We start from the raw sequence: 21,312 nt of genomic DNA, 5'->3' as shown, positions 1-21,312 counted from the left end.
AAATGGTATAATGAGGGAATAACACACACCTGGCCATGGAACAGCTGAGAAGCCAATTGTCCCATTACTTTTGGTCCCTTAACAAGTGGGAGGCATATATGCAAACTGTTGTAATTCCTACACCATTCACCTGATTTGGATGTAAATACCCTCAAATTAAAACTGACAGTCTGCAGTTAAAGCACATCTTGTTTGTTTTATTTCAAATCCATTGTGGTGGTGTATAGAGCCAAAAATGTTAGAATTGTGTCAATGTCCCAATATTTATGGACCTGACTATCACCAGCTCAGGGGCACCGCTATGGGTAGTTCGTGTGCGCCATCTTACGCGAACTTGCTCCTGGGCTGGTGGTAGGAGACAATCATCTTCAGGGACACACCAGGCTGGTACTCTGAATATATCGCCCTCTAGTCCCGCTACATAGATAATATTTTAATTCTGTGGAGCGGATCAGAGGGTGATTTCGGTAGGTGGGTTGATGAACTCAATCATAACTCTATCAACCTCAGGTTCACCTCCACAATAGTGTGGAATCACCTTACCTTTCTAGACATATGCATATCTAGAGATGATAGTGGGGGTCTGCAGACTACCATCTACCGTAAGTCAACGTCAACAAACTCCCTACTCAGGTGGGATAGTTGCCACCCCACCCCACTGAAACCGGGGATACTTGTTGGGCAGTTTTTGAGGCTAAGGCGCAACTGCTCCAACCTAGGGGAATTTAAACGCCAGTCAGATGACCTTAGGAAGCGGCTTCGTGAACGGGGCTACCCGGATAATGTCCTTAGGAAGGCCTATCACAGGGCACGTGGTGAGACGCGTAGTACACTTTTACATTTGACCTTGAGCCCCAAAAAAGACTCAAAGAAGACTATACGAGTCATAGGCACCTTCGACTCAGCCGCGACCAAAATTATGGAGATCCTAGGTCGTAACTGGGAAACCCTCCAGATATATCCTGCAGGTAATATGTACCACATACAGGATTTTATCAACTGCCGCACAACGGGGGTTATCTATCTTATCACCTGCGAGTGCGGCAAGCATTACGTAGGAAAAACCCGCAGAGAACTACATAAACGAATGGGCGAACACATTGGAGACATACGGAACGACAGGGACACCCCCGTGGCCAGACATGTCCAGACAGGCCGTATCTCCGTAATTACATTTATGGGTATTGAACATGTCTTGAAATCCCAACGGGGGGGGGGCGGGGGTGACTAGGATAAACGCATCCTCCGTGTGTGTCTCTCTCTAATACTAAAATACTCTCTAAACCATCGCCTCTTCTATATATCACCACAGGACTATGTGGCTGCCCCCGCCACCCCTATTGTTGCACCACTTGTGCAGTTTATGCAGGCATCGCACTGGCGCTTCTACTGCGCAGGCTCAGACCTCATCGGCCATACGCCTTCCAGGGTCTATGTAAGTGACCATATCGCTTGTTTCTTTTTTTTACTGGTTAGGCTCCAGCTTGATCATTTGCCTGACAGGGACTATGTGTTGTGTGATTTACAGGCGATCTTACGAATGAATGCTGCCCGCTCATCTGGCGATCTGATCTCTGAGGACTGGGTCCCGGATATATGCCATACGCCCTCCTGGGACACCGTTGTTGTAGAACTGCCCGGTCTGCACCCGCTTCACCCCTTCCGGCTTAGGCTTACCATACGCCCTCTATTAGTTAAAGGGGTTCCATAACATTGCCCCTATGTCCCCTGATGATTCAAGGGGCTCTGCTGTGCTCAGGTGCAGACTTATAGATTTACTTATTTGAAGAAACGCGTAGGGACATGCGAGTTCATCACGGTTTTCCTTTCTTTTTTTCTACACTAGTCACCTCACTGGTTTGGGTGTCCTGCCTCTGCTTCTAGGCACTTAGGTGTGCAGGGTGGTGTAAGTACCCAAGCTTAGGGTGAGGTTCCGGATGGGGCCACTCCTTGCGGGGCAAGGACCCCGTGTTAGGTGGTCATTAGGGTTTAACAGGACAATTAGGGCATTACAGAGACAGTAGAGTTAGTTTCTTGAGGCTTTCCTAACAACTACTACATCCAACCTGAGATCCTTCCCTAACAAAGCACTCTGGCCTAGCATTTGTGGCCGGGTGCACTAAACTGACCCTGCATTGAACCGGTAAGACGTTTTCAAAGTGTTTTACTTGACAGGGCATGGACACTTGAGACACTGACAATTATTTACCAATTTTTTCTATACATTTTTGTTGGCAAGCAGTATCATATACTTGTGACAGGTCTTTGTCTCTGTACCCATCTCACTGGTGTCCATCTAGACTTAGCACTTACTTTCTGGGGCCTACCCTGTGGCTTCTAGTGTGCGATCTAGTGTCAGCGCTGACCGCAGCATAGAAGGGGTTTGCGGCAGGTGAGGGAGCCCATTGGGTCCCCAGCGCTGCTGTGGTGGGGACCCAATGGGTGACAAAGCAGCCGGGGCCATGCACAGGCTGCCCAATGCCTTGCCCAGGCTGGGTCTCCTAGGCAACCTGTTAGTGTATTACTCTGTGTAATACACTAACAGGCAATGCATTACAATACAAATGTATTGTAATGCATTGCAGAGGGGATCACACCCTCAAAAGTTGAAGTCCCAGAGTGGGACAGAAATAGTTTTAAAAAAAAAGAAAAAAAAAAAAACACCCCTTTTCCCTGATTTTATAATAAAAAAAATAGAATAAAAAAAAAACATTAGTTATCACTGCGTCCGTAACGACTGCCTCTATAAATATGATCACATGATCCACCCCGTCCGATAAACGGCATAAAAAAAAAAAGATATATATAAAAACGGTCAAAAAAAGCCACTTTTGTCACCTTACATCACAAAAAGTGCAACACCAAGCGATCAAAAAGGCATATGTCCCACAAAATGGTACCAATAAAACAGTTACCTCATCCCACAAATTGTTTCAAATAATAGCATATTGTGTTAAAGTGAAATAGTAAAAAAAAGTATACATATTAGGTATTGCCGCGTCCTTAACAACAAGCTATATAAAAATATTACATGACCTAATCCCTCAGCTGAACACCGTAAAAAATTTAAATAAAAACCGTGCCAAAAGAAAAATGCTCACCAGATAGATCATTGCTGAAAATTAGATTAGTAAGTAAACCAACGTTTTTACGTGCTCACACTATATTCCATTTATAACTAAATAGTATAACGTGCTGATCTTCAGCTTAAAGAAATTATGAATATGTAAAGCCTTCATTGAGGCCATTAGGGCTGAGGCTATTAAGACGGTAAATCTACCTAGTTACTTCTTGTAGGAGAATTCTATCCAGATCTCCTCTACGTGCTCCTAGAGTATTTTTACACAGACCCCAGAATTGTAAGCATCTCTGAGCGCCATTATGAAAAGCTCTGACATGTCTTGATATTGTCGTATCCGACTTCCTATTGATACTACTTATATGTTGACAGATTCACCGTCGGAATTCTTGGGATGTTTTGCCCACATACAATTTGGAACACGGGCAACGTACAATATAGATGATGCCCATTGTTTGACAATTAATGAATTCTCTAATTTCATATTTTCTGTCATCCAGGGGATTTATAAACATTTACAGCTTCTGCATGTATGGGCAGAAACTGCATCTTCCACAAGGGTAGCTTCCCACTGTATTAGACTTCAACCAAGTTGTTTTCGGTGGGTCAGTACTATGAAGACTATGCACCAAAAAATCCTTTAGATTTTTTCCTCCCCGATAAGTAATCATGGGTTTTGATGATAACACCTCCCCAAGGTCAATATCTGTGCATAATACATGCCAATGCTTTTGTAAGATTTGGAAAACCTTACGATGTCGTGCATCAAAGGTACCGATGCACTCGATTTGTACTCTTAGCCCTATGAAAGGCTTTATGTAAGGGTTTATAAATCCCCTGGATGACAGAAAATATGAAATTAGAGAATTCATTAATTGTCAAACAATGGGCATCATCTACAGTACAGACCAAAAGTTTGGACACACCTTTATTTTCATGACTGAAAATTGTAGATTCACACTGAAGGCATCAAAACTATGAATTAACACATGTGGAATTATATACATAACAAACAAGTGTGAAACAACTGAAAATATGTCATATTCTAGGTTCTTCAAAGTAGCCACCTTTTGCTTTGATTACTGCTTTGCGCACTCTTGGTATTCTCTTGATGAGCTTCAAGAGGTAGTCCCCTGAAATGGTTTTCACTTCACAGGTGTGCCCTGTCAGGTTTAATAAGTGGGATTTCTTGCCTTATAAATGGGGTTGGGACCATCAGTGGCGTTGAGGAGAAGTCAGGTGGATACACAGCTGATAGTCCTACTGAATAGATTGTTAGAATTTGTATTATGGCAAGGAAAAAGCAGCTAAGTAAAGAAAAACGAGTGGCTATCATTACTTTAAGAAATGAATGTCAGTCAGTCAGCCGAAAAATTGGAAAAACTTTGAAAGTAAGGGCTATTTGACCATGAAGGAGAGTGATGGGGTGCTGGGCCAGATGACCTGGCCTCCACAGTCACCGGACTTGAACCCAATCGAGATGGTTTCGGGTGAGCTGGACCGCAGAGTGAAGGTAAAAGGGCCAACTAGTGCTAAGCATCTCTGGGAACTCCTTCAAGACTGTTGGAAGACCATTTTAGGGGACTACCTCTTGAAGCTCATCAAGAAAATGCCAAGAGTGTACAAAGCAGTAATTAAAGCAAAAGGTGGCTACTTTGAAGAACCTAGAATATGACATATTTTCAGTTGTTTCACACTTGTTTGTTATGTACACTCACCTAAAGAATTATTAGGAACACCAAACTAATACGGTGTTGGACCCCTTTTGCCTTCAGAACTGCCTTAATTCTACGTGGCATTGATTCAACAAGGTGCTGATAGCATTATTTAGAAATGTTGGCCCATATTGATAGGATAGCATCTTGCAGTTGATGGAGATTTGAGGGATGCACATCCAGGGCACGAAGCTCCCGTTCCACCACATCCCAAAGATGCTCTATTGGGTTGAGATCTGGTGACTGTGGGGGCCATTTTAGTACAGTGAACTTATTGTCATGTTCAAGAAACCAATTTGAAATGATTCGAGCTTTGTGACATGGTGCATTATCCTGCTGGAAGTAGCCATCAGAGGATGGATACATGTTCTCATTCTGTTTACGCCAAATTCGGACTCTACCATTTGAATGTCTCAACAGAAATCGAGACTCATCAGACCAGGCAACATTTTTCCAGTCTTCAACAGTCCAATTTTGGTGAGCTTGTGCAAATTGTAGCCTCTTTTTCCTATTTGTAGTGGAGATGAGTGGTACCCGGTGGGGTCTTCTGCTGTTGTAGCCCATCCGCCTCAAGGTTGTGCGTGTTGTGGATTCACAAATGCTTTGCTGCATATCTCGGTTGCAACGAGTGGTTATTTCAGTCAACGTTGCTCTTCTATCAGCTTGAATCAGTCGGCCCATTCTCCTCTGACCTCTAGCATCTACAAGGCATTTTTGCCCACAGGACTGCCGCATACTGGATGTTTTTCCGTTTTCACACCATTCTTTGTAAACCCTAGAAATGGTTGTGCGTGAAAATCCCAGTAACTGAGCAGATTGTGAAATACTCAGACCGGCCTGTTTGGCACCAACAACCATGCCACGCTCAAAATTGCTTAAATCACCTTTCTTTCCCATTCTGACATTCAGTTTGGAGTTCAGGAGATTGTCTTGACCAGGACCACACCCCTAAATGCATTGAAGAAACTGCCATGTGATTGGTTGACTAGATAATTGCATTAATGAGAAATAGAACAGGTGTTCCTAATAATTCTTTAGGAGAGTGTATATAATTCCACATGTGTTAATTCATAGTTTTGATGCCTTCATAGTCATGAAAATAAAGAAAACTCTTTCAATGAGAAGGTGTGTCCAAACTTTTGGTCTGTACTGTATATTGTACGTTGCCCGTGTTCCAAATTGTATGTGGGCAAAACATCCCAAGAATTCCTACTGCGAATCTGTCATCATATAAGTAGTATCAATACGAAGTCGGATACGACAATATCAAGACATGTCAGAGCTTTCCATAATGGCGATCAGAGATGCTTACAATTCTGGTGTCTGTGTAAAAAAAACTCTAGGAGCACGTAGAGGAGATCTTGTAGGAGAATTCTATCCAGAAGTGACGAGGTGGATTTACTGCCTTAATAGCCTCAGCCCTAATGGCCTCAATGAAGGCTTTACATATTGATAATTTCTTTAAGATGAAGATCAGCACGTTATACTATTTAGTTATAAATGGAATATAGTGTGAGCACGTAAAAACGTTGGTTTACTTACTAATTTTCAGCAATGATCTGGTGAGCACCAAGAAAGGTGCTCATAGAGGTAGTTTAGTTGGGTAAAATAAACCCTATTAATGTCAATTACATATGAGATAAAAACAGTGCGGGCACGATGTGCGACTGCCTTTTTAATGCCATAAACCATCATAATCATAATTATATAAATGAGAAACAAATACTGTCTCATAAACTAGGAGATATGAGGTTGGAGAATCTCAACCCTATATTACTACCAATCTAAACATAGTACATATAATAACAGATCTCACAAGGAGGTAGAGAAACCTATGTAGTCCTAATAGGTGTTTTTATTGAATGCATGCCTGCTAGAATAGTGTACAATGTGTATATATAAATCTTATAACACTTGTATAGGTATAATAATCACAATATATTACTGCAGGGAATAAAATCATGCGCAGGCGCAGTGTGCCGTAGAAGTAGAGTAAGTACTAACATATAAACCATCGGTACATACGAACTAAGTACAGGCGCGGCTGCAGTATCATCCTCTGCTGGCTCTTCACTATTAAGTTCTGCCACATGCGCAGTGGTGAACAATCGGTACTTACAGAAGGTAAGTTCCTGCGGCGATTAGTACTGCGCAACGGGTCACATAGGAACTCCCCCTAATGGGTGACGTTTTGAGCCCGTCACAGCAATAACACCTTTAGGGTAAAACTAAGCAGGCATCTATATACCCAGGTCGGATTGGCCCCCTTTCTCACAGGTAGTGAGAGGGTAGCCTATAAATTCTCTATACCAGTGTTGGTCACTCAAGTCTGCCTGATACCCCTGATGAAGCCAGAGTAGCTGGCAAAACATGTTGGGGGGCTGAATTTGGGTTTTAATTTGCTGCACTGCATTGAGCTAGACTGAAAATTGTGTGCTTGATGTAAAACATTCAGTGCTAATAGGTTTATACCACAATCTACACACCAATTATGGAGGTATAATAGACACCAGGCACAGTGCAATACCCTAGCAAATACAGCAGGGACGGTTGTGGTAGGCAGTGCGGTGTAGTGCACCCCTGCCTGCTTATACACGTTACTTACCAGTCAGTAATAGCATCTCTCATGAGGTACAGTGATTTTAATCCCTTAGTTAGCTCACTTGTCACTTTTCTCACTTGTTTTAATAAAATAAGTAAAAGTTACATTTTATTTGTCTGGGACAAGAGTGGTTAGTAGCCGGTTAGGCATAAGTGGTTGTCATATTAGGTATTGCCGCATCTGTAAGAACCTGCTCCATAAAAATATCACATTACCTAACCCCTCAGGTGAACACTGTAAAAAAATAAAAACTGCCAAACAAAGCCATTTTTTGTCACCTAACATTACATAAAGTGCAATACCAAGCAATCAGAAAGGTATATGCCCCCCAAAATAGTACCAATCAAACAATCACCTCATCCCGCTAAAAATGATATTTGATATCATTGCGTCCGTAACAACCTGCTCTATAAAAATAGCACATGATCTACCCTGTCAGATGAATGTTGTAAAAAATAAAAACAGTACCAAAACAGCCATTTTTTTGTTACCTTGCCTCACAAAAAACGTAATATAGAGCAATTAAAATCATATGTACCCCAAAATAGTACCAATAAAACTGGCACCTTATCCCCTAGTTTCCAAAATAGGGTCACTTTTTGGGAGTTTCTACTGTAAGGGTGCATCAGGGGGGCTTCAAATGGGATATGGCATCTAAGAACCAGTCCAGCAAAATTTGCCTTCCAAAATACATATGGCGCTCCTTTTTCTTCTGCGCCCTGCCGTGTGCCCTTACATCAGTTTACGACCACATGTGGGGTGTTTCTGTAAACCGCAGAATCAGGGTAATAAATATTGAGTTTTGTTTGGCTGTTAACCCTCGATGTGTTAAAGAAAAAAAAATGATTAAAATGGAAAATCTGCCAAAAAAGTGAAATTAGAAATTTCATCTCCATTTTCCTTTAATTCTTGTGGAACACCTAAAGGGTTAACAAAGTTAGCAAAATCAGTTTTGAGTAACTTGAGGGGTGTAGTTTATACAATGGGGTCATTTATGGGGGGTTTCCACTATGTAAGCCCCACAAAGTGACTTCAGACCTGAACTGGTCCTTAAAAAGTGGGTTTTGAATTGCTTCAAAAATTCTAAGCCTTCTAACGTCCTTAAAAAATAATATAACATTTACAAAATGATGCCAACATAAAGTAGACATATGGGGAATGTTAAGTAATAAATATTTTATGAGGTATCACTTTCTGTAAAAGCAAATAGAAATTTTGCAAATTTTTGGTAAATTTGGGATTTTTTTCATAATTAAAGGTGAAATATATTGCCAAAAAATTATGACTATCATGACGTACAATGTGTCACAAGAAAACATTATCAGAATGGCTTGGATAAATAAGTGTTCCAAAACTATTACCACATAAAGTGAAACAAGTCAGATTTGCAAAAAATGGCCCAGGCCGAAAAGTGATAACTGGCCCGTGTTAGAAGGGGTTAACATTGTCTGCATAGTTTGTCTTGAGATTTAGTTTTTTGCAGATCTGAGAATTGGACGTTCCAAGGTCTGAAATAGTAACAGAAAAACAAGATATACACAGTGACCATTGTGGATTGCATAAGGGTACTTTCACACTTGTGTTAAACTTTTCCACTATTGAGTTCCGTCCTAGGGGCTCAATACCGGAAAAAAACTGATCAGTTTTATCCTAATGCATTCTAAATGGAGAGCAATTAGTTTAGTATGTATCAGGATGTCTGTATCAGTCACTGTACGGTTTTTGGATGGAGAAAATACCGCAGCATGCTGCAGTATTTTCTCCGTCCAAAATTCCGGAACACTTGCCGGAATACCGGATCCGGCATTATTTTACATTGAAATGCAAGTGTTCAGGCAAAACGGATCCGGTTTTGCGGCCTGCACATGCGCAGACCTTTAAAAGTGTGAAAAAGATAAATACCTGATCAGTTTTTCCGAATGACAACCGGAGAGACTGTTCCAGTATTGCAATGCATTTGTGAGACGGATCTGTCTACAAATGCTGTCCGTTTGCATACAGATTGCTGGATCCGGCAGGCAGTTCTGGAGACGGAACTGCCTGACGGAATCCAGCAAAGCAAGTGTGAAAGTACCCTAAGCTGGCTACATTCCATTAAGGGGTGAAGCTATTTGGTTAAAACAGTATAAAAGCTGGACCTTTTTTCAGTTAAAAAGTTGGAGTTCATCTATGAGACAGACGTATCTGTGTAGAAAATTGTTGTTGCCAATCGAGTCTGACTGCTTTCGCTGAAACGGGCTCCCCAGCTGATGTGTGTTGCTGTCTCAATTGATGATGATGCTAACTCAATTGGTGATGTAAGTACCTTCATTCTGGATGTAGCCAGGACTCTAGATCAGTGGTTCTCAACCTTTCTAAAGCCGTGACCCCTTAATACAGTTCCTCATGTTGTGGTGACCCCCAACCATTAAATTTTTTTCCTTGCTATGTCATAACTAATTTTGCTACTGTTATGAATTGTAATGTAAATATCTGATATGCAGGATGTATTTTTATTGCTACAAATTGAACATAATTAAAGCAGAGTAATTAATCACAAAGACATCCACAGATCCCCCCCTAAACAGTGCCATCCACAGATCCCCCTCCCCTAAACAGTGCCATCCACAGATCCCCCTCCCCTAAACAGTGCCATCCACAGATCTCCCCCCCTAAACAGTGCCATCCACAGATCCCCCCTCCCCTAAACAATGCCATCCACAGATCCCCCCCTCCCCTAAACAGTGCCATCCACAGATCTCCCCCCTAAACAGTGCCATCCACAGATCCCCCCTAAACAGTGCCATCCACAGATCCCCCTCCCCTAAACAGTGTCATCCACAGATCCCCCCTCCCCTAAACAGTGTCATCCACAGATCCCCCCTCCCCTAAACAGTGTCATCCACAGATCCCCCCTCCCCTAAACAGTGCCATCCACAGATCTCCCCCCTAAACAGTGCCATCCACAGATCCCCCCTAAACAGTGCCATCCACAGATCCCCCTCCCCTAAACAGTGCCATCCACAGATCCCCCCTAAACAGTGCCATCCACAGATCTCCCCCCTAAACAGTGCCATCCACAGATCCCCCCCTAAACAGTGCCATCCACAGATCCCCCCTCCCCTAAACAGTGCCATGATGGCACTGTTTAGGGGAGGGGGGGATCTGTGGATGGCACTGTTTAGGGGGGGATCTGTGGATGGCACTGTTTAGGGGGGGATCTGTGGATGGCACTGTTTAGGGGTGACCTGTGGATGACACTGTTTAGGGGGGAGATCTGTGGATGGCACTGTTTAGGGGAGGGGGGATCTGTGGATGGCACTGTAGGCAGATCTGTGGATGGCACTGCCATCCACAGATCCCCCTACAGTGCCATCCACAGATCTCCCTCCCCGACGCTCACAGCAGTATATTTATAAACTAATCAGTAACTACTTTAACTTTAATCATTGCTCATTGCTGAGCTCTTTACTTGGATTATTTGGATATCTTACTTTGTCTTAGCTCCGGTAATAGCAGGCAGTGCGGGGGGCGGCGCTCACTCACTGATGTCACGCGCCTGCGCCGCCTAGTGGGAGGAGCAGGCGCGTGACGTCAGTGAGTGAGCGCCGCCCCCCGCACTGCCTGCTATTACCGGAGCTAAGACAAAGTAAGATATCCCATATCCAAATAAATTATAATCCAAGTAAAGAGCTCAGCTGAGCAATGATTAAAGTTAAAGTAGTTACTGATAAGTTTATAAATATACTGCTGTGAGCGGCGTGGCCCTGTATATTCTAACCCCCAGGCAAGCATCCCTGTCACCATGGGAACGCCTGGGGGTTAGAATATACCATTGGATTTGAGTTTTTACGATCTCACTGAGTTCGTAAAACTCAGACCCGATGGTATATTCTAACCCCCAGGCAAGCGTCCCCGTCACCATGGGAACGTCTGGGGGTTAGAATATACCATCGGATCTTCTGAGTTACTCAGCCGCAAAACAAGCACCGGCGACCCCCCGGAAAGGGCCGATCGACCCCTAGGTTGAGAACCGCTGCTCTAGATGAAGCGTGGTTGTAATTATGTAATAAGGGTTAGATACAAACACTAATTTGTTGTAAGTTTTCTCTTCCTTGTATTTACATATTTTGCTAAAAATAGATTTATATTTGCCTCATTATCCGTATGCTCTTAATACATTTACCTACATATTTTACTATTCTTAAAGTGGTGTGTGTAGTCTCTCTTTAAAGAGTATCTGAACCTGAAATGGTGTATTTGTTAGCAAGTTTCCTGATTTTTTTAGCAATACATAGAGCGTGAGCAGGTTCAAAGCCAGGCTACTAGATTAATACATTTAATGGGTGGAATACAGTACTCAGAAAGGTTATCACAATTAGGGTTATGTACTGTAGCTTAGTAAAAAATACTTCTGACAGGAGATCTACAATCACGTGCCAGAGGCCCAAAGGCAGACCTCCGGGATGTCTTGCAAACAGGACACAAGCAAGATTCAGACCAGGGACCAACAAAATACTTTACTGTCATGTTTACTTATTACATGTGTAATAGAGACATGCAGGTTAGGCAATAGTGGTAGCACTATCACAGAACAAAGTGTACCAGCAGATCAGAGGCAAAACCCAGGAGGTGGAAGAGCCAGTGAGCCCCGTTCTTCACAAAGCCCCTGGTGGTGGGGATGAACTGGACCGAGGGCTCACTGGTCGCACCTCCAGGAAGGTCCCGGTACACTTGGCCCCTACCTGCAAGGAACCATGCTGGTGCAAGCACCAGCGGAGCAGACTACAGAACTGGAACCCAAGCAAACACAGGACATGGATCATACACACAAGCAGGTGCCTGGCTCCCATGCGGAATGGAAGCATGGCAGTCTCAGGCAGAGCTGCACACAGATTAGAGATCCTCCCTCCGGAGAACCCAGGGACCCTCTCACGAAGGTAGGACATACTCGGGAACAGAAGCAGTATGGCAATGCAGGACAGACAAGGAACAGACTGGATCAGAAGCAGTAGCCACTGCCAGGCTGGACATGGAACAGGCAGGACCAGAAGCAGTTTAGGACTGCCTAGCTATCAGACGCAGTTAGAGCACTGCTAGGCTAAACATGGAACAGACCGTATCCAGACAGAGAACAGGTAAAGAAGAACAGGCAAGGCATAGACAAGAATAACAACATCAACATGATCATAGAACAGGTACAGAAGATCAGACAAGGCAATAACATCAACAATGCATTACCAGGTGACAACACAAACAAGGGCAGATGGCAAAACCTCCTGGGTCAGCAGCAAGGGGGCTACACACAGTAAGGCAGAGGAAGGACTGACCGCCTGGGTGAGCAGCAAGGTGCTACACCCAGAAATGCAGAAGATAGACTGACCCAAAGCCCCACAGCTCACAGATATAGCTGCCTAATGACGGCACCTGATAAGACACACCCAGGCACAGATCAGGGGAAGTTGACCCCATCAGAACAGGAGTACCAGAACCACAAACACAGGCCACAGTTCACACACACCACTGCAGCCAGCACGCAGTCTCAAGCAACCAGCATACACAGGAGTCAGCCTGCAGCCAGTACGCAAGGGAGCCTGCAGCCAGCCTACATGGCACCAGAGACAGGAACTGCACAGAGATACAGAGACAGGGAGTACACACATTCATGGGCATAGTTCACACAAGACACCGCAGCCAGCACCCAGCATACATAGGTTTCGGCCTGCAGCCAGCCTACATAGCCAAAACTGTCAGTGAACTGCACGGTGACAGTAATAAAGGGCCATCTTCTTTGTCTAGAGCAGAGATGGGCAAACTGCAGCTCTCCAGCTGTTGTAAAACTACAAATCCCATCATGCCCTGCTGTAGGCTGATAGCTGCAGGCAGACTGGGAATACTGGGAGTTGTAGTTTTACAACAGCTGGAGAGCCGCAGTTTGCCCATCCTGCTGTTGTGAGGAAAGAGGGTTTGTACAACAAAATAGAATAGTTTTTTTTACAGTGAGACTATGGAGTCCTGGATGTATTTCTTGTATATATAAATATTGCAAGTTATAGTTACTAAAATTCTGCAGAATGGTTGTTGAATCCAGTAAGTTAAAGAGGATTTCCAGACTCCTGATATTGATGATCGATCACCAAGCTAGATAATAAATATCTAATAGGTGGGGGCCTGACTCTTGACACCCACTAGGATCAGTTGTTCCTTGTAGCCTCTATTGATGGAACTAGCACTTTGAATAGAGCTGTGCTTCTGGGTCTGTTCAAAGTGTGTTGGCTGATCCAGGTTACTGCAGCTTAAGGGTTCTTTCATACTAGCGTTTTTTTTTTCCGGCACTGAGTTCCGTCATAGGGATTCAATACTGGAAAAGAACTGATCAGTTTTATCCCCATGCATTCTGAGTGGAGAGAAATCCGTTCAGGATGCATCAGGATGCCTTCAATTCAGTCACTGAATGGCGTTTTGGACGGAGTAAATACCGCAGCATGCTGCGGTATTATCTCTGTCCAAAATTCCGGATCAGTTGCCGGAATGCCGGTTCCGTCCTTCTGGTCTGCGCATGCGGTAAAAATGTGAAAAAATTTATAATGGATCCGTTTTGACATCCGGAGAGATGGATCCGTTCTTGCAATGCATTTTTAAGACGGATCCAGATACATCTACAAATGCTGTCTGTTTGCATGCAGATCGCCATATCCAGCAGGCAGTTTCGGCTACAGAACTGCTTGCCGGATCACTCTGCCGCAAGTGTAAAAGTAGCCTAACTACCATTCAATTCCATGGAAGCTGAGCCACAGTAATCCAGCACATACACTACAGCCTCAGGCTTCATTCAAAGTGCTAGTTCCAGCATCGGAGGCTGCAAAAATACAGCTGATCAGTATGGGTGCGGGGTGTTGTACCCCCACAGATCAGATATTGATGACCTACAGGATCCTGAGTGTGGGTCATCAATATATGAAGCTGCTTTTAAAGAGCCTCTGTCAGCATACTGTATTCAACCCTATTAAACTAGGCACACTGCTTGGTAGTGTTGATCATGCTGATTAAAACAAGACCTTTCTTTTGTCTGTATGTTAAACAGCTGCAGAGATATCAGTGTTTTTATTTGTATGCAAATTAGCATGTTAAGCACCAGGGAGCTGGGCTGAATCTTTGGAGCACTGCTTGTAACACTAATACCTATTACTGGTGTCTTATAATGATATATTGTGGCTGTAAATAAAACCGCAATATGTATTAGCTTTATAAGACAAAAAAAAAAACTCTGTTATCAATATAGTAAGGCCTTAACCTTTTATTATGGGTTAAATAAGGGGGGAAAAATAATTGAAGAAAAAAAATTAGGTTACAGCCTTATCATATTGAGAAGAGTGGTTTTCTTTACTTAGAGAGCTAATACATATTACTGGTGTCTTTATAATGATCTATTGTGCCTGTGAATATCCCAGTAATATGTATTAGCTTTCTAAGCATAAAAACCCTCTATTGTCAACATGTTAAGGCATGGTAAGTAAATAGAGTATATGATATGTACTTGCTAGGACACCACTCCGCCGTCAGCATGGTGATGTATAACGCAGTCAATCAATGGAAGGGGGAGTGTGCAGAGCAGGGATGTTACCAAAGCAGTGATTTAAGGATTCACCCCATGTTACTATGTGACTATAATATGTGAAATCTCCTAGTATTGACTGGTGTGTGGTAAACTTCTTGTGTGAAGGTAATTCAGACTAATCTTTTTTTCTTTCTTTAAATACCAAACATTAGAATACATACCAGAGAAACAGAAGCATTCAAATGGTTGTTCTATCCGCAGAGCAATATGTTCCCATTTTTTGTGACAAAAGTGAAATAGTTAATACATAGTCTAACATATTTTGTGGAGTTTTTTTTTTTTAAATAGAACACATTAAAATATTTTATTTATGATGATTTTTCTCTTTAGGAAATGTGAATATTACAGTACCAAATTACTCAGCTGCTGCTTATGATTTCATTCGGTCTTTTCGGAAAGGAGATTTGGGAATAGTGACTTTGGACTAATGAGGTAGAAGTAGATAAAAGAACTGGACTTCACACAGGAACACAGAAAAAAAATATAGCCTTTCTCATGACTGAAGCTGAAATAGTCTGTGGCAAATGAACTGAACTGGAGAATTAAACTGTCAAATTAAACTTGTTTTTTCCATTCTGTATAGCAGGTATCTGAAAAGAATAAACTTACAGTTCTTTTAATTCATCACGGTGGAGTGCATCTCCATACCTTATCCATTTCTGGACTCTTTGCAGTCAAGGGAGTGATAAAATGTTTTGAGTGCATTCAGATAGAAGATACATTTTTATATGTTTAGGATTCCCCAAGAGTTAAAATATTTTTTACTGTACATTTGAAGTAAGCAAAATGTACCGTATACTATGCAGTCTTTTTGATATCACTACATTCATGTGAGCTGGCCCTACAAGGTATTGTGCCTGGCTTAACAATGAATTCCCTGATTTCAGCAACTATCAGAAAAATTAACTTCCGGCACTCGGAATGCAGAAATAAAAAAAATACCCTCAGTACTAAATGCCAAAATAGGCTTGGCCTTTAAAGGTTTTTTCTGGGTTGCCAATTTTAAAGGGGTTGTCCCACAAATTTTCAAATCAGCACCTGCATCTGAATACTTTTGTAATTGCATGTAATTAAAAATTTAGCATAGCCACTGAGTTTTAATCAATAAAAGGTATCTGTATAGCGGCACCTGCAGTTTTTTTTCTTTGACCTGCTCACTGAGAGAGCCACTCATTTATTTGATCCTTCCACTGCCTCCTGAACTGTGATAGGGAAAGTTGAGACATGCCCCTTGAAGACAGAAAATACACTCCCCTTGAGCTTTCAGCTTGATATAAATCTAGCAGAGCAATGAATGGGGATATTTATGAATTCATGTCAGGTACAGGGCTGGTTATGGCTTTGTTAGAAAGAGGTTGTCATGTACTATAGGATGTCTGATTTTTATTTTTTACTTATGTCATGGGATAACCCCTTTAATGACCTATCCTCAGAACAGGGCTGGCCTTAGGTGTTCAGGCGCCCTGTGCAAGCTAATCTTGTGGCACCCCCCTATATTTAAAAGAGAGGCCCTTTTAAGTATGGATACAAAAATAATGCAAGATTCGCAGCAGCAGTGTACAGATGGTATGAATTTCCTAAATGGTAGTACGCCAACATTTGCGCCAAATAAAGCATAGATAAACAAAATACCAAATAACATAGGGCTGCACTAGATACCACCTAGCGATCAACTGAATACATAAAACCCTGTACTGCAGGTATAGATCAACCCCTTCATTAATCCCCAGTCTGCACCCCTTCATCAACCCTTTTCACCCCTTAATCAGACCCCTGCTCCCCTTAATCATACCCTGGCGAAGAACAAGGGATAAGAGCAGCACACAGAAGCAGGTTTTCCAGAGCTGAGGTTGTAGGAATGCAGCAGCTTAGCCGAAAGACCCCAGATCCAGGGCAGTCAAGATGAAGGCAGTAGAAAATGTGAGCTACAGCAGCATCTCCAAACAAATAACTTCTTTATTCAGACTTCCATGGTACGGTGTACAGAAATGGCAACGTTTTGGCTACATGTAGCCTTTGTTAAGCATAAAATACAAGTGATGATACCAACATATAAATAGTAAAAAACATGCACTCCCACAAAAGTTTTCACCCAATCGACAAGCAAGAGTGATGCAACAAACCTAGTTATAGCCAATCATGAGAGAATCGCAATGCAATACCTATTTGACATAATATGTATACGCCCCTCTAGCTCACCTGTAAGGGCTCTCCATGATCGCAACTACGTGGGCCTCGGCGTACCCATCAAGAGGGGTCTCAGATCACATCTGCGCCCTAACCTATTTCCTAATGACACTGACTTCTGTACAAAGTTTGAAGCGGTGAGTAATAAATACTCCTTTGATCTCATGCTATTGAATATTGACTTTCTCGGCAAAGAGGTAGAAAATATTAAGAAAATCATCGCGGATCTGAATGTGCAAATTCAAGGTCTAATTACTGTGGAAGATTTTACCATACATAATGACAAAATTGTACAACATATGCAATGTCATAAATGTGAAACCGAGGGGCGTGGCTTGGCTGCCGAGTCTGATGGATGCATAGCCCAGCAGCTCCTGCACCTCAGTGACATAGATCAAGCATTGTACCTTCAATTCCACCTGAATCAGCCCGAAAAGAGGATCGCTCAGATCAGTACACGATGGGGAAGAATAAAAGGCTGCTCCCAAGGCTGAATAGTGAGAATTTGGAGAGATATTTTGAAAGAGGGAAAACCCAAGATGGCGCCCGGAGCCCTGAAGCCGCTTCTGCTCCCGCCTCACCACCGCTGAGTGCTCCGTCCCCATTGCAGATCTCAGAACATTTCCCCTCGGTCTCATCCCCTATCCTACCGGACCCCTCTCACCTCACAACTCCTCAGTTCCCCGCTACTCCTGAGGACATCAGAGCGGCAGGATCGGGACACAGGGACTCACAAGATGGCGCCGCAGGCACTTCCAGCTCACCTTCTTCAAGCCCACAGAAGAGGAGACCGAGGGTAGAGCTACCTGAGGACATCCAGGTTAGTCCGGTTACCTCTCCTCAAGAGACTGAACTATTCACTAACTACCCTGTCTCTGACAAACTAGTGTCAGAAGACTCTCTAAAACAAATGCTGTTAGCTTTAAAATCTGCAATGCAACATGATTTAGCAGCTTTAATTGCTCCCATGTCTGCTACATTACATAGCGTTGAGCAAAGGGTGGCGCATATTGAGTCTAAAATGTCGGACTTTGCAACATCCCAAAATGAAGTAATCGACGCGCATAATGAAATGGCGGACGAAATGGAAAGTGTAAAATTTAAAATGGCAGACTTAGAGGATCGCTCGCGACGGAACAACATTAAGTTTCGCGGCATCCCAGCAGATATTTCTAACACAGAGCTGCCTTCCTATATCCAAAAGCTTTTTGTGTCCCTTATCCCTAAGCTTTCCTCTCAAGAATTAATTGTGGACCGAGCCCATAGGGTTCCAAAACCGAAACACCTGGGTCCAGATATCCCTAGAGACGCTCTAGCATGCATCCATTTTTTCCCAACAAAAGAAGCGGTGATGTTAGCAGCCAGAAAAATTGGCACTCTCCCGGCTCCTTTCCAATCTGTTCGATTATACACAGATCTCTCTGCAGCCACCTTGAAACAACGCCGTGAGCTTCTACCTATCATGCTCTCCCTGCGCAAACATGAAATTGTTTACAAATGGGGACACCCTATGAAGTTACTTATTTCTAAAGATGGACGCTCTCACCTGGTCCGATCCCTTGAAGAAGGGAAAACTCTACTAAAAGGTTGGCAAAATTACCATCTCTACCCCGGTCCACAATACTCCCTACACTCCTCAACATCAAAAATGATCTGCTCATTTGTCTTTTCAAGGTCTTTTCCTGTTCTATTACAAGTTATAGTTACTAAATCTACCCTTGCGTTGAAATGCCAGCTGTTGATTCTACGTGGGCAAGCCGTGAAGATTTCAGAGGACAAAGACACAGATACCTCATTTTCTTCTTTCAACGGATTTGTCAAGTGTTTGTTCTCCGTTACATGTTTGTTTTTGTTTTTGACCACTTAAGGACCACAGGTTTATACTCCCCTAGTGACCAGGCCCTTTTTTCCAAATCGGCACTTCACAACTTTAACGGTTTATTGCTCGGTCATGCAACTTACCACCCAAATTAATTTTATCTCCTTTTCTTCTCACTAATAGATCTTTCATTTGGTGGTATTTCATTGCTGCTGACATTTTTACTTTTTTTGTTATTAATCGAAATTTAAAGATTTTTTTGCAAAAAAATGACATTTTTCACTTTCAGTTGAAAATTTTGCAAAAAAAACGACATCCATATATAAATTTTTCTCTAAATTTATTGTTCTACATGTCTTTGATAAAAAAAAAATGTTTGGGTAAAAAAAAAAAATGGTTTGGGTAAAAGTTATAGCGTTTACAAACTATGGTACAAAAATGTGAATTTCCGCTTTTTGAAGCAGCTCTGACTTTCTGAGCACCTGTCATGTTTCCTGAGGTTCTACAATGGCCAGACAGTACAAACACCCCACAAATGACCCCATTTCGGAAAGTAGACACCCTAAGGTATTCGCTGATGGCATAGTGAGTTCATAGAACTTTTTCTTTTTTGTCACAAGTTAGCGGAAAATGATGAATTTTTTTTATTTTATTTTTTTCCTTACAAAGTCTCATATTCCACTAACTTGTGACAAAAAATAAAAACTTCCATGAACTCACTATGCCCATCATGAAATACCTTGGGGTGTCTTCTTTCCAAAATGGGGTCACTTGTGGGGTAGTTATACTGCCCTGGCATTTTAGGGGCCCAAATGCGTGCAAAGTAGTTTGAAATCAAAATCTGTAAAAAATGGCCGGTGAAATCCGAAAGGTGCTCTTTGGAATGTGGGCCCCTTTGCCCACCTAGGCTGCAAAAAAGTGTCACACATGTGGTATCGCCGTACTCAGGAGAAGTTGGGGAATGTGTTTTGGGGTATCATTTTACATATACCCATGCTGGGTGAGATAAATATCTTGGTCAAATGACAACTTTGTATAAAAAAAAATGGGAAAAGTTGTCTTTTGCCGAGATATTTCTCTCATCCAGCATGGGTATATGTAAAAAGACACCCCAAAACACATTGCCCAACTTCTCCTGAGTACGGCGATACCACATGTGTGACACTTTTTTGCAGCCTAGGTGGGCAAAGGGGCCCACATTCCAAAGAGCACCTTTCGGATTACACAGGCCATTTTTTACACATTTTGATTTCAAACTACTTCGCACGAATTTGGGCCCCTAAAATGCCAGGGCAGTAGAACTACCCCACAAGTGACCCCATTTTGGAAAGAAGACACCCCAAGGTATTTCATCATGGGCATAGTGAGTTCATGGAAGTTTTTATTTTTTGTCACAAGTTAGTGGAATATGAGACTTTGTAAGAAAAAAAAAAAAAAATCATCATTTTCCGCTAACTTGTGACAAAAAATTCTAGGAACTCGCCATGCCCCTCACGGAATACCTTGGGGTGTCTTCTTTCCAAAATGGGGTCACTTGTTGGGTAGTTATACTGCCCTGGCATTTTAGGGGCCCTAATGTGTGCAAAGTAGTTTGAAATCAAAATCTGTAAAAAAAATGGCCTGTGAAATCCGAAAGGTGCTCTTTGGAATGTGGGCCCATTTGCCCACCTTGGCTGCAAAAAAGTGTCACACCTGTGGTATCGCCGTACTCAGAAGAAGTTGGGCAATGTGTTTTGGGGTGTCTTTTTACATATACCCATGCTGGGTGAGAGAAATATCTCGGCAAAAGACAACTTTTCCCATTTTTTTATACAAAGTTGGCATTTGACCAAGATATTTATCTCACCCAGCATGGGTATATGTAAAATGGTCCTTTTAGGAGGGCATTTTTAGACATTTGGATCCTAGACTTCTTCGCACTCTTTAGGGCCCCTAAAATGCCAGGGCAGTATAAATACCCCACATGTGACCCCATTTTGGAAAGAAGACACCCCAAGGTATTCAATGAGGGGCATGGCGAGTTCATAGAATTTTTTATTTTTTTTGGCACAAGTTAGCGGAAATTGATTTTTTTAGTTTTTTCTCACAAAGTCTCCCTTTCCGCTAACTTGGGACAAAAATTTCAATCTTTCATGGACTCAATATACCCCTCAGCGAATGCCTTGGGGTGTCTTCTTTCCAAAATGGTGTCATTTGTGGGGTGTTTGTACTGCCCTGGCATTTGAGGGTCTCCGCAGTCATTACATGTATGGCCAGCATTAGGAGTTTCTGCTATTCTCCTTATATTGAGCATACGGGTAATGAGATATTTTT

The 21,312-nt window shown here is 42.5% G+C and overlaps 1 protein-coding gene and 1 long non-coding RNA gene across 2 annotated transcripts in view; one reads left to right on the top strand and one right to left on the bottom strand.

The window, feature by feature from the left end:
• Positions 1-15,573, top strand: part of MTG1 (mitochondrial ribosome associated GTPase 1) — a 408,689-nt gene extending 393,116 nt beyond the window's left edge. The window contains exon 11 of the mRNA XM_040435854.1: positions 15,324-15,573. Coding sequence (XP_040291788.1) covers positions 15,324-15,421 — 98 coding nt within the window. The 3' untranslated portion in view covers positions 15,422-15,573. The remainder of the gene's footprint in view (positions 1-15,323) is intronic.
• On the bottom strand, positions 57-16,155 carry LOC121003915. Its single transcript, XR_005779623.1, has 3 exons — positions 16,014-16,155; positions 11,888-11,898; positions 57-67 (listed from the first exon to the last, which is right to left on the bottom strand). It is a non-coding gene; the product is annotated as an uncharacterized LOC121003915 (long non-coding RNA).
• Positions 16,156-21,312: the final 5,157 nt, after the last annotated feature.

Source organism: Bufo bufo, chromosome 6, assembly GCF_905171765.1.
Source record: "Bufo bufo chromosome 6, aBufBuf1.1, whole genome shotgun sequence".
Classification (NCBI taxonomy): Eukaryota; Metazoa; Chordata; class Amphibia; order Anura; family Bufonidae; genus Bufo; species Bufo bufo.
The sequence above is the reverse complement of the archived record's forward strand: the minus strand, read 5'-3'. Positions and strand labels throughout refer to the sequence as shown.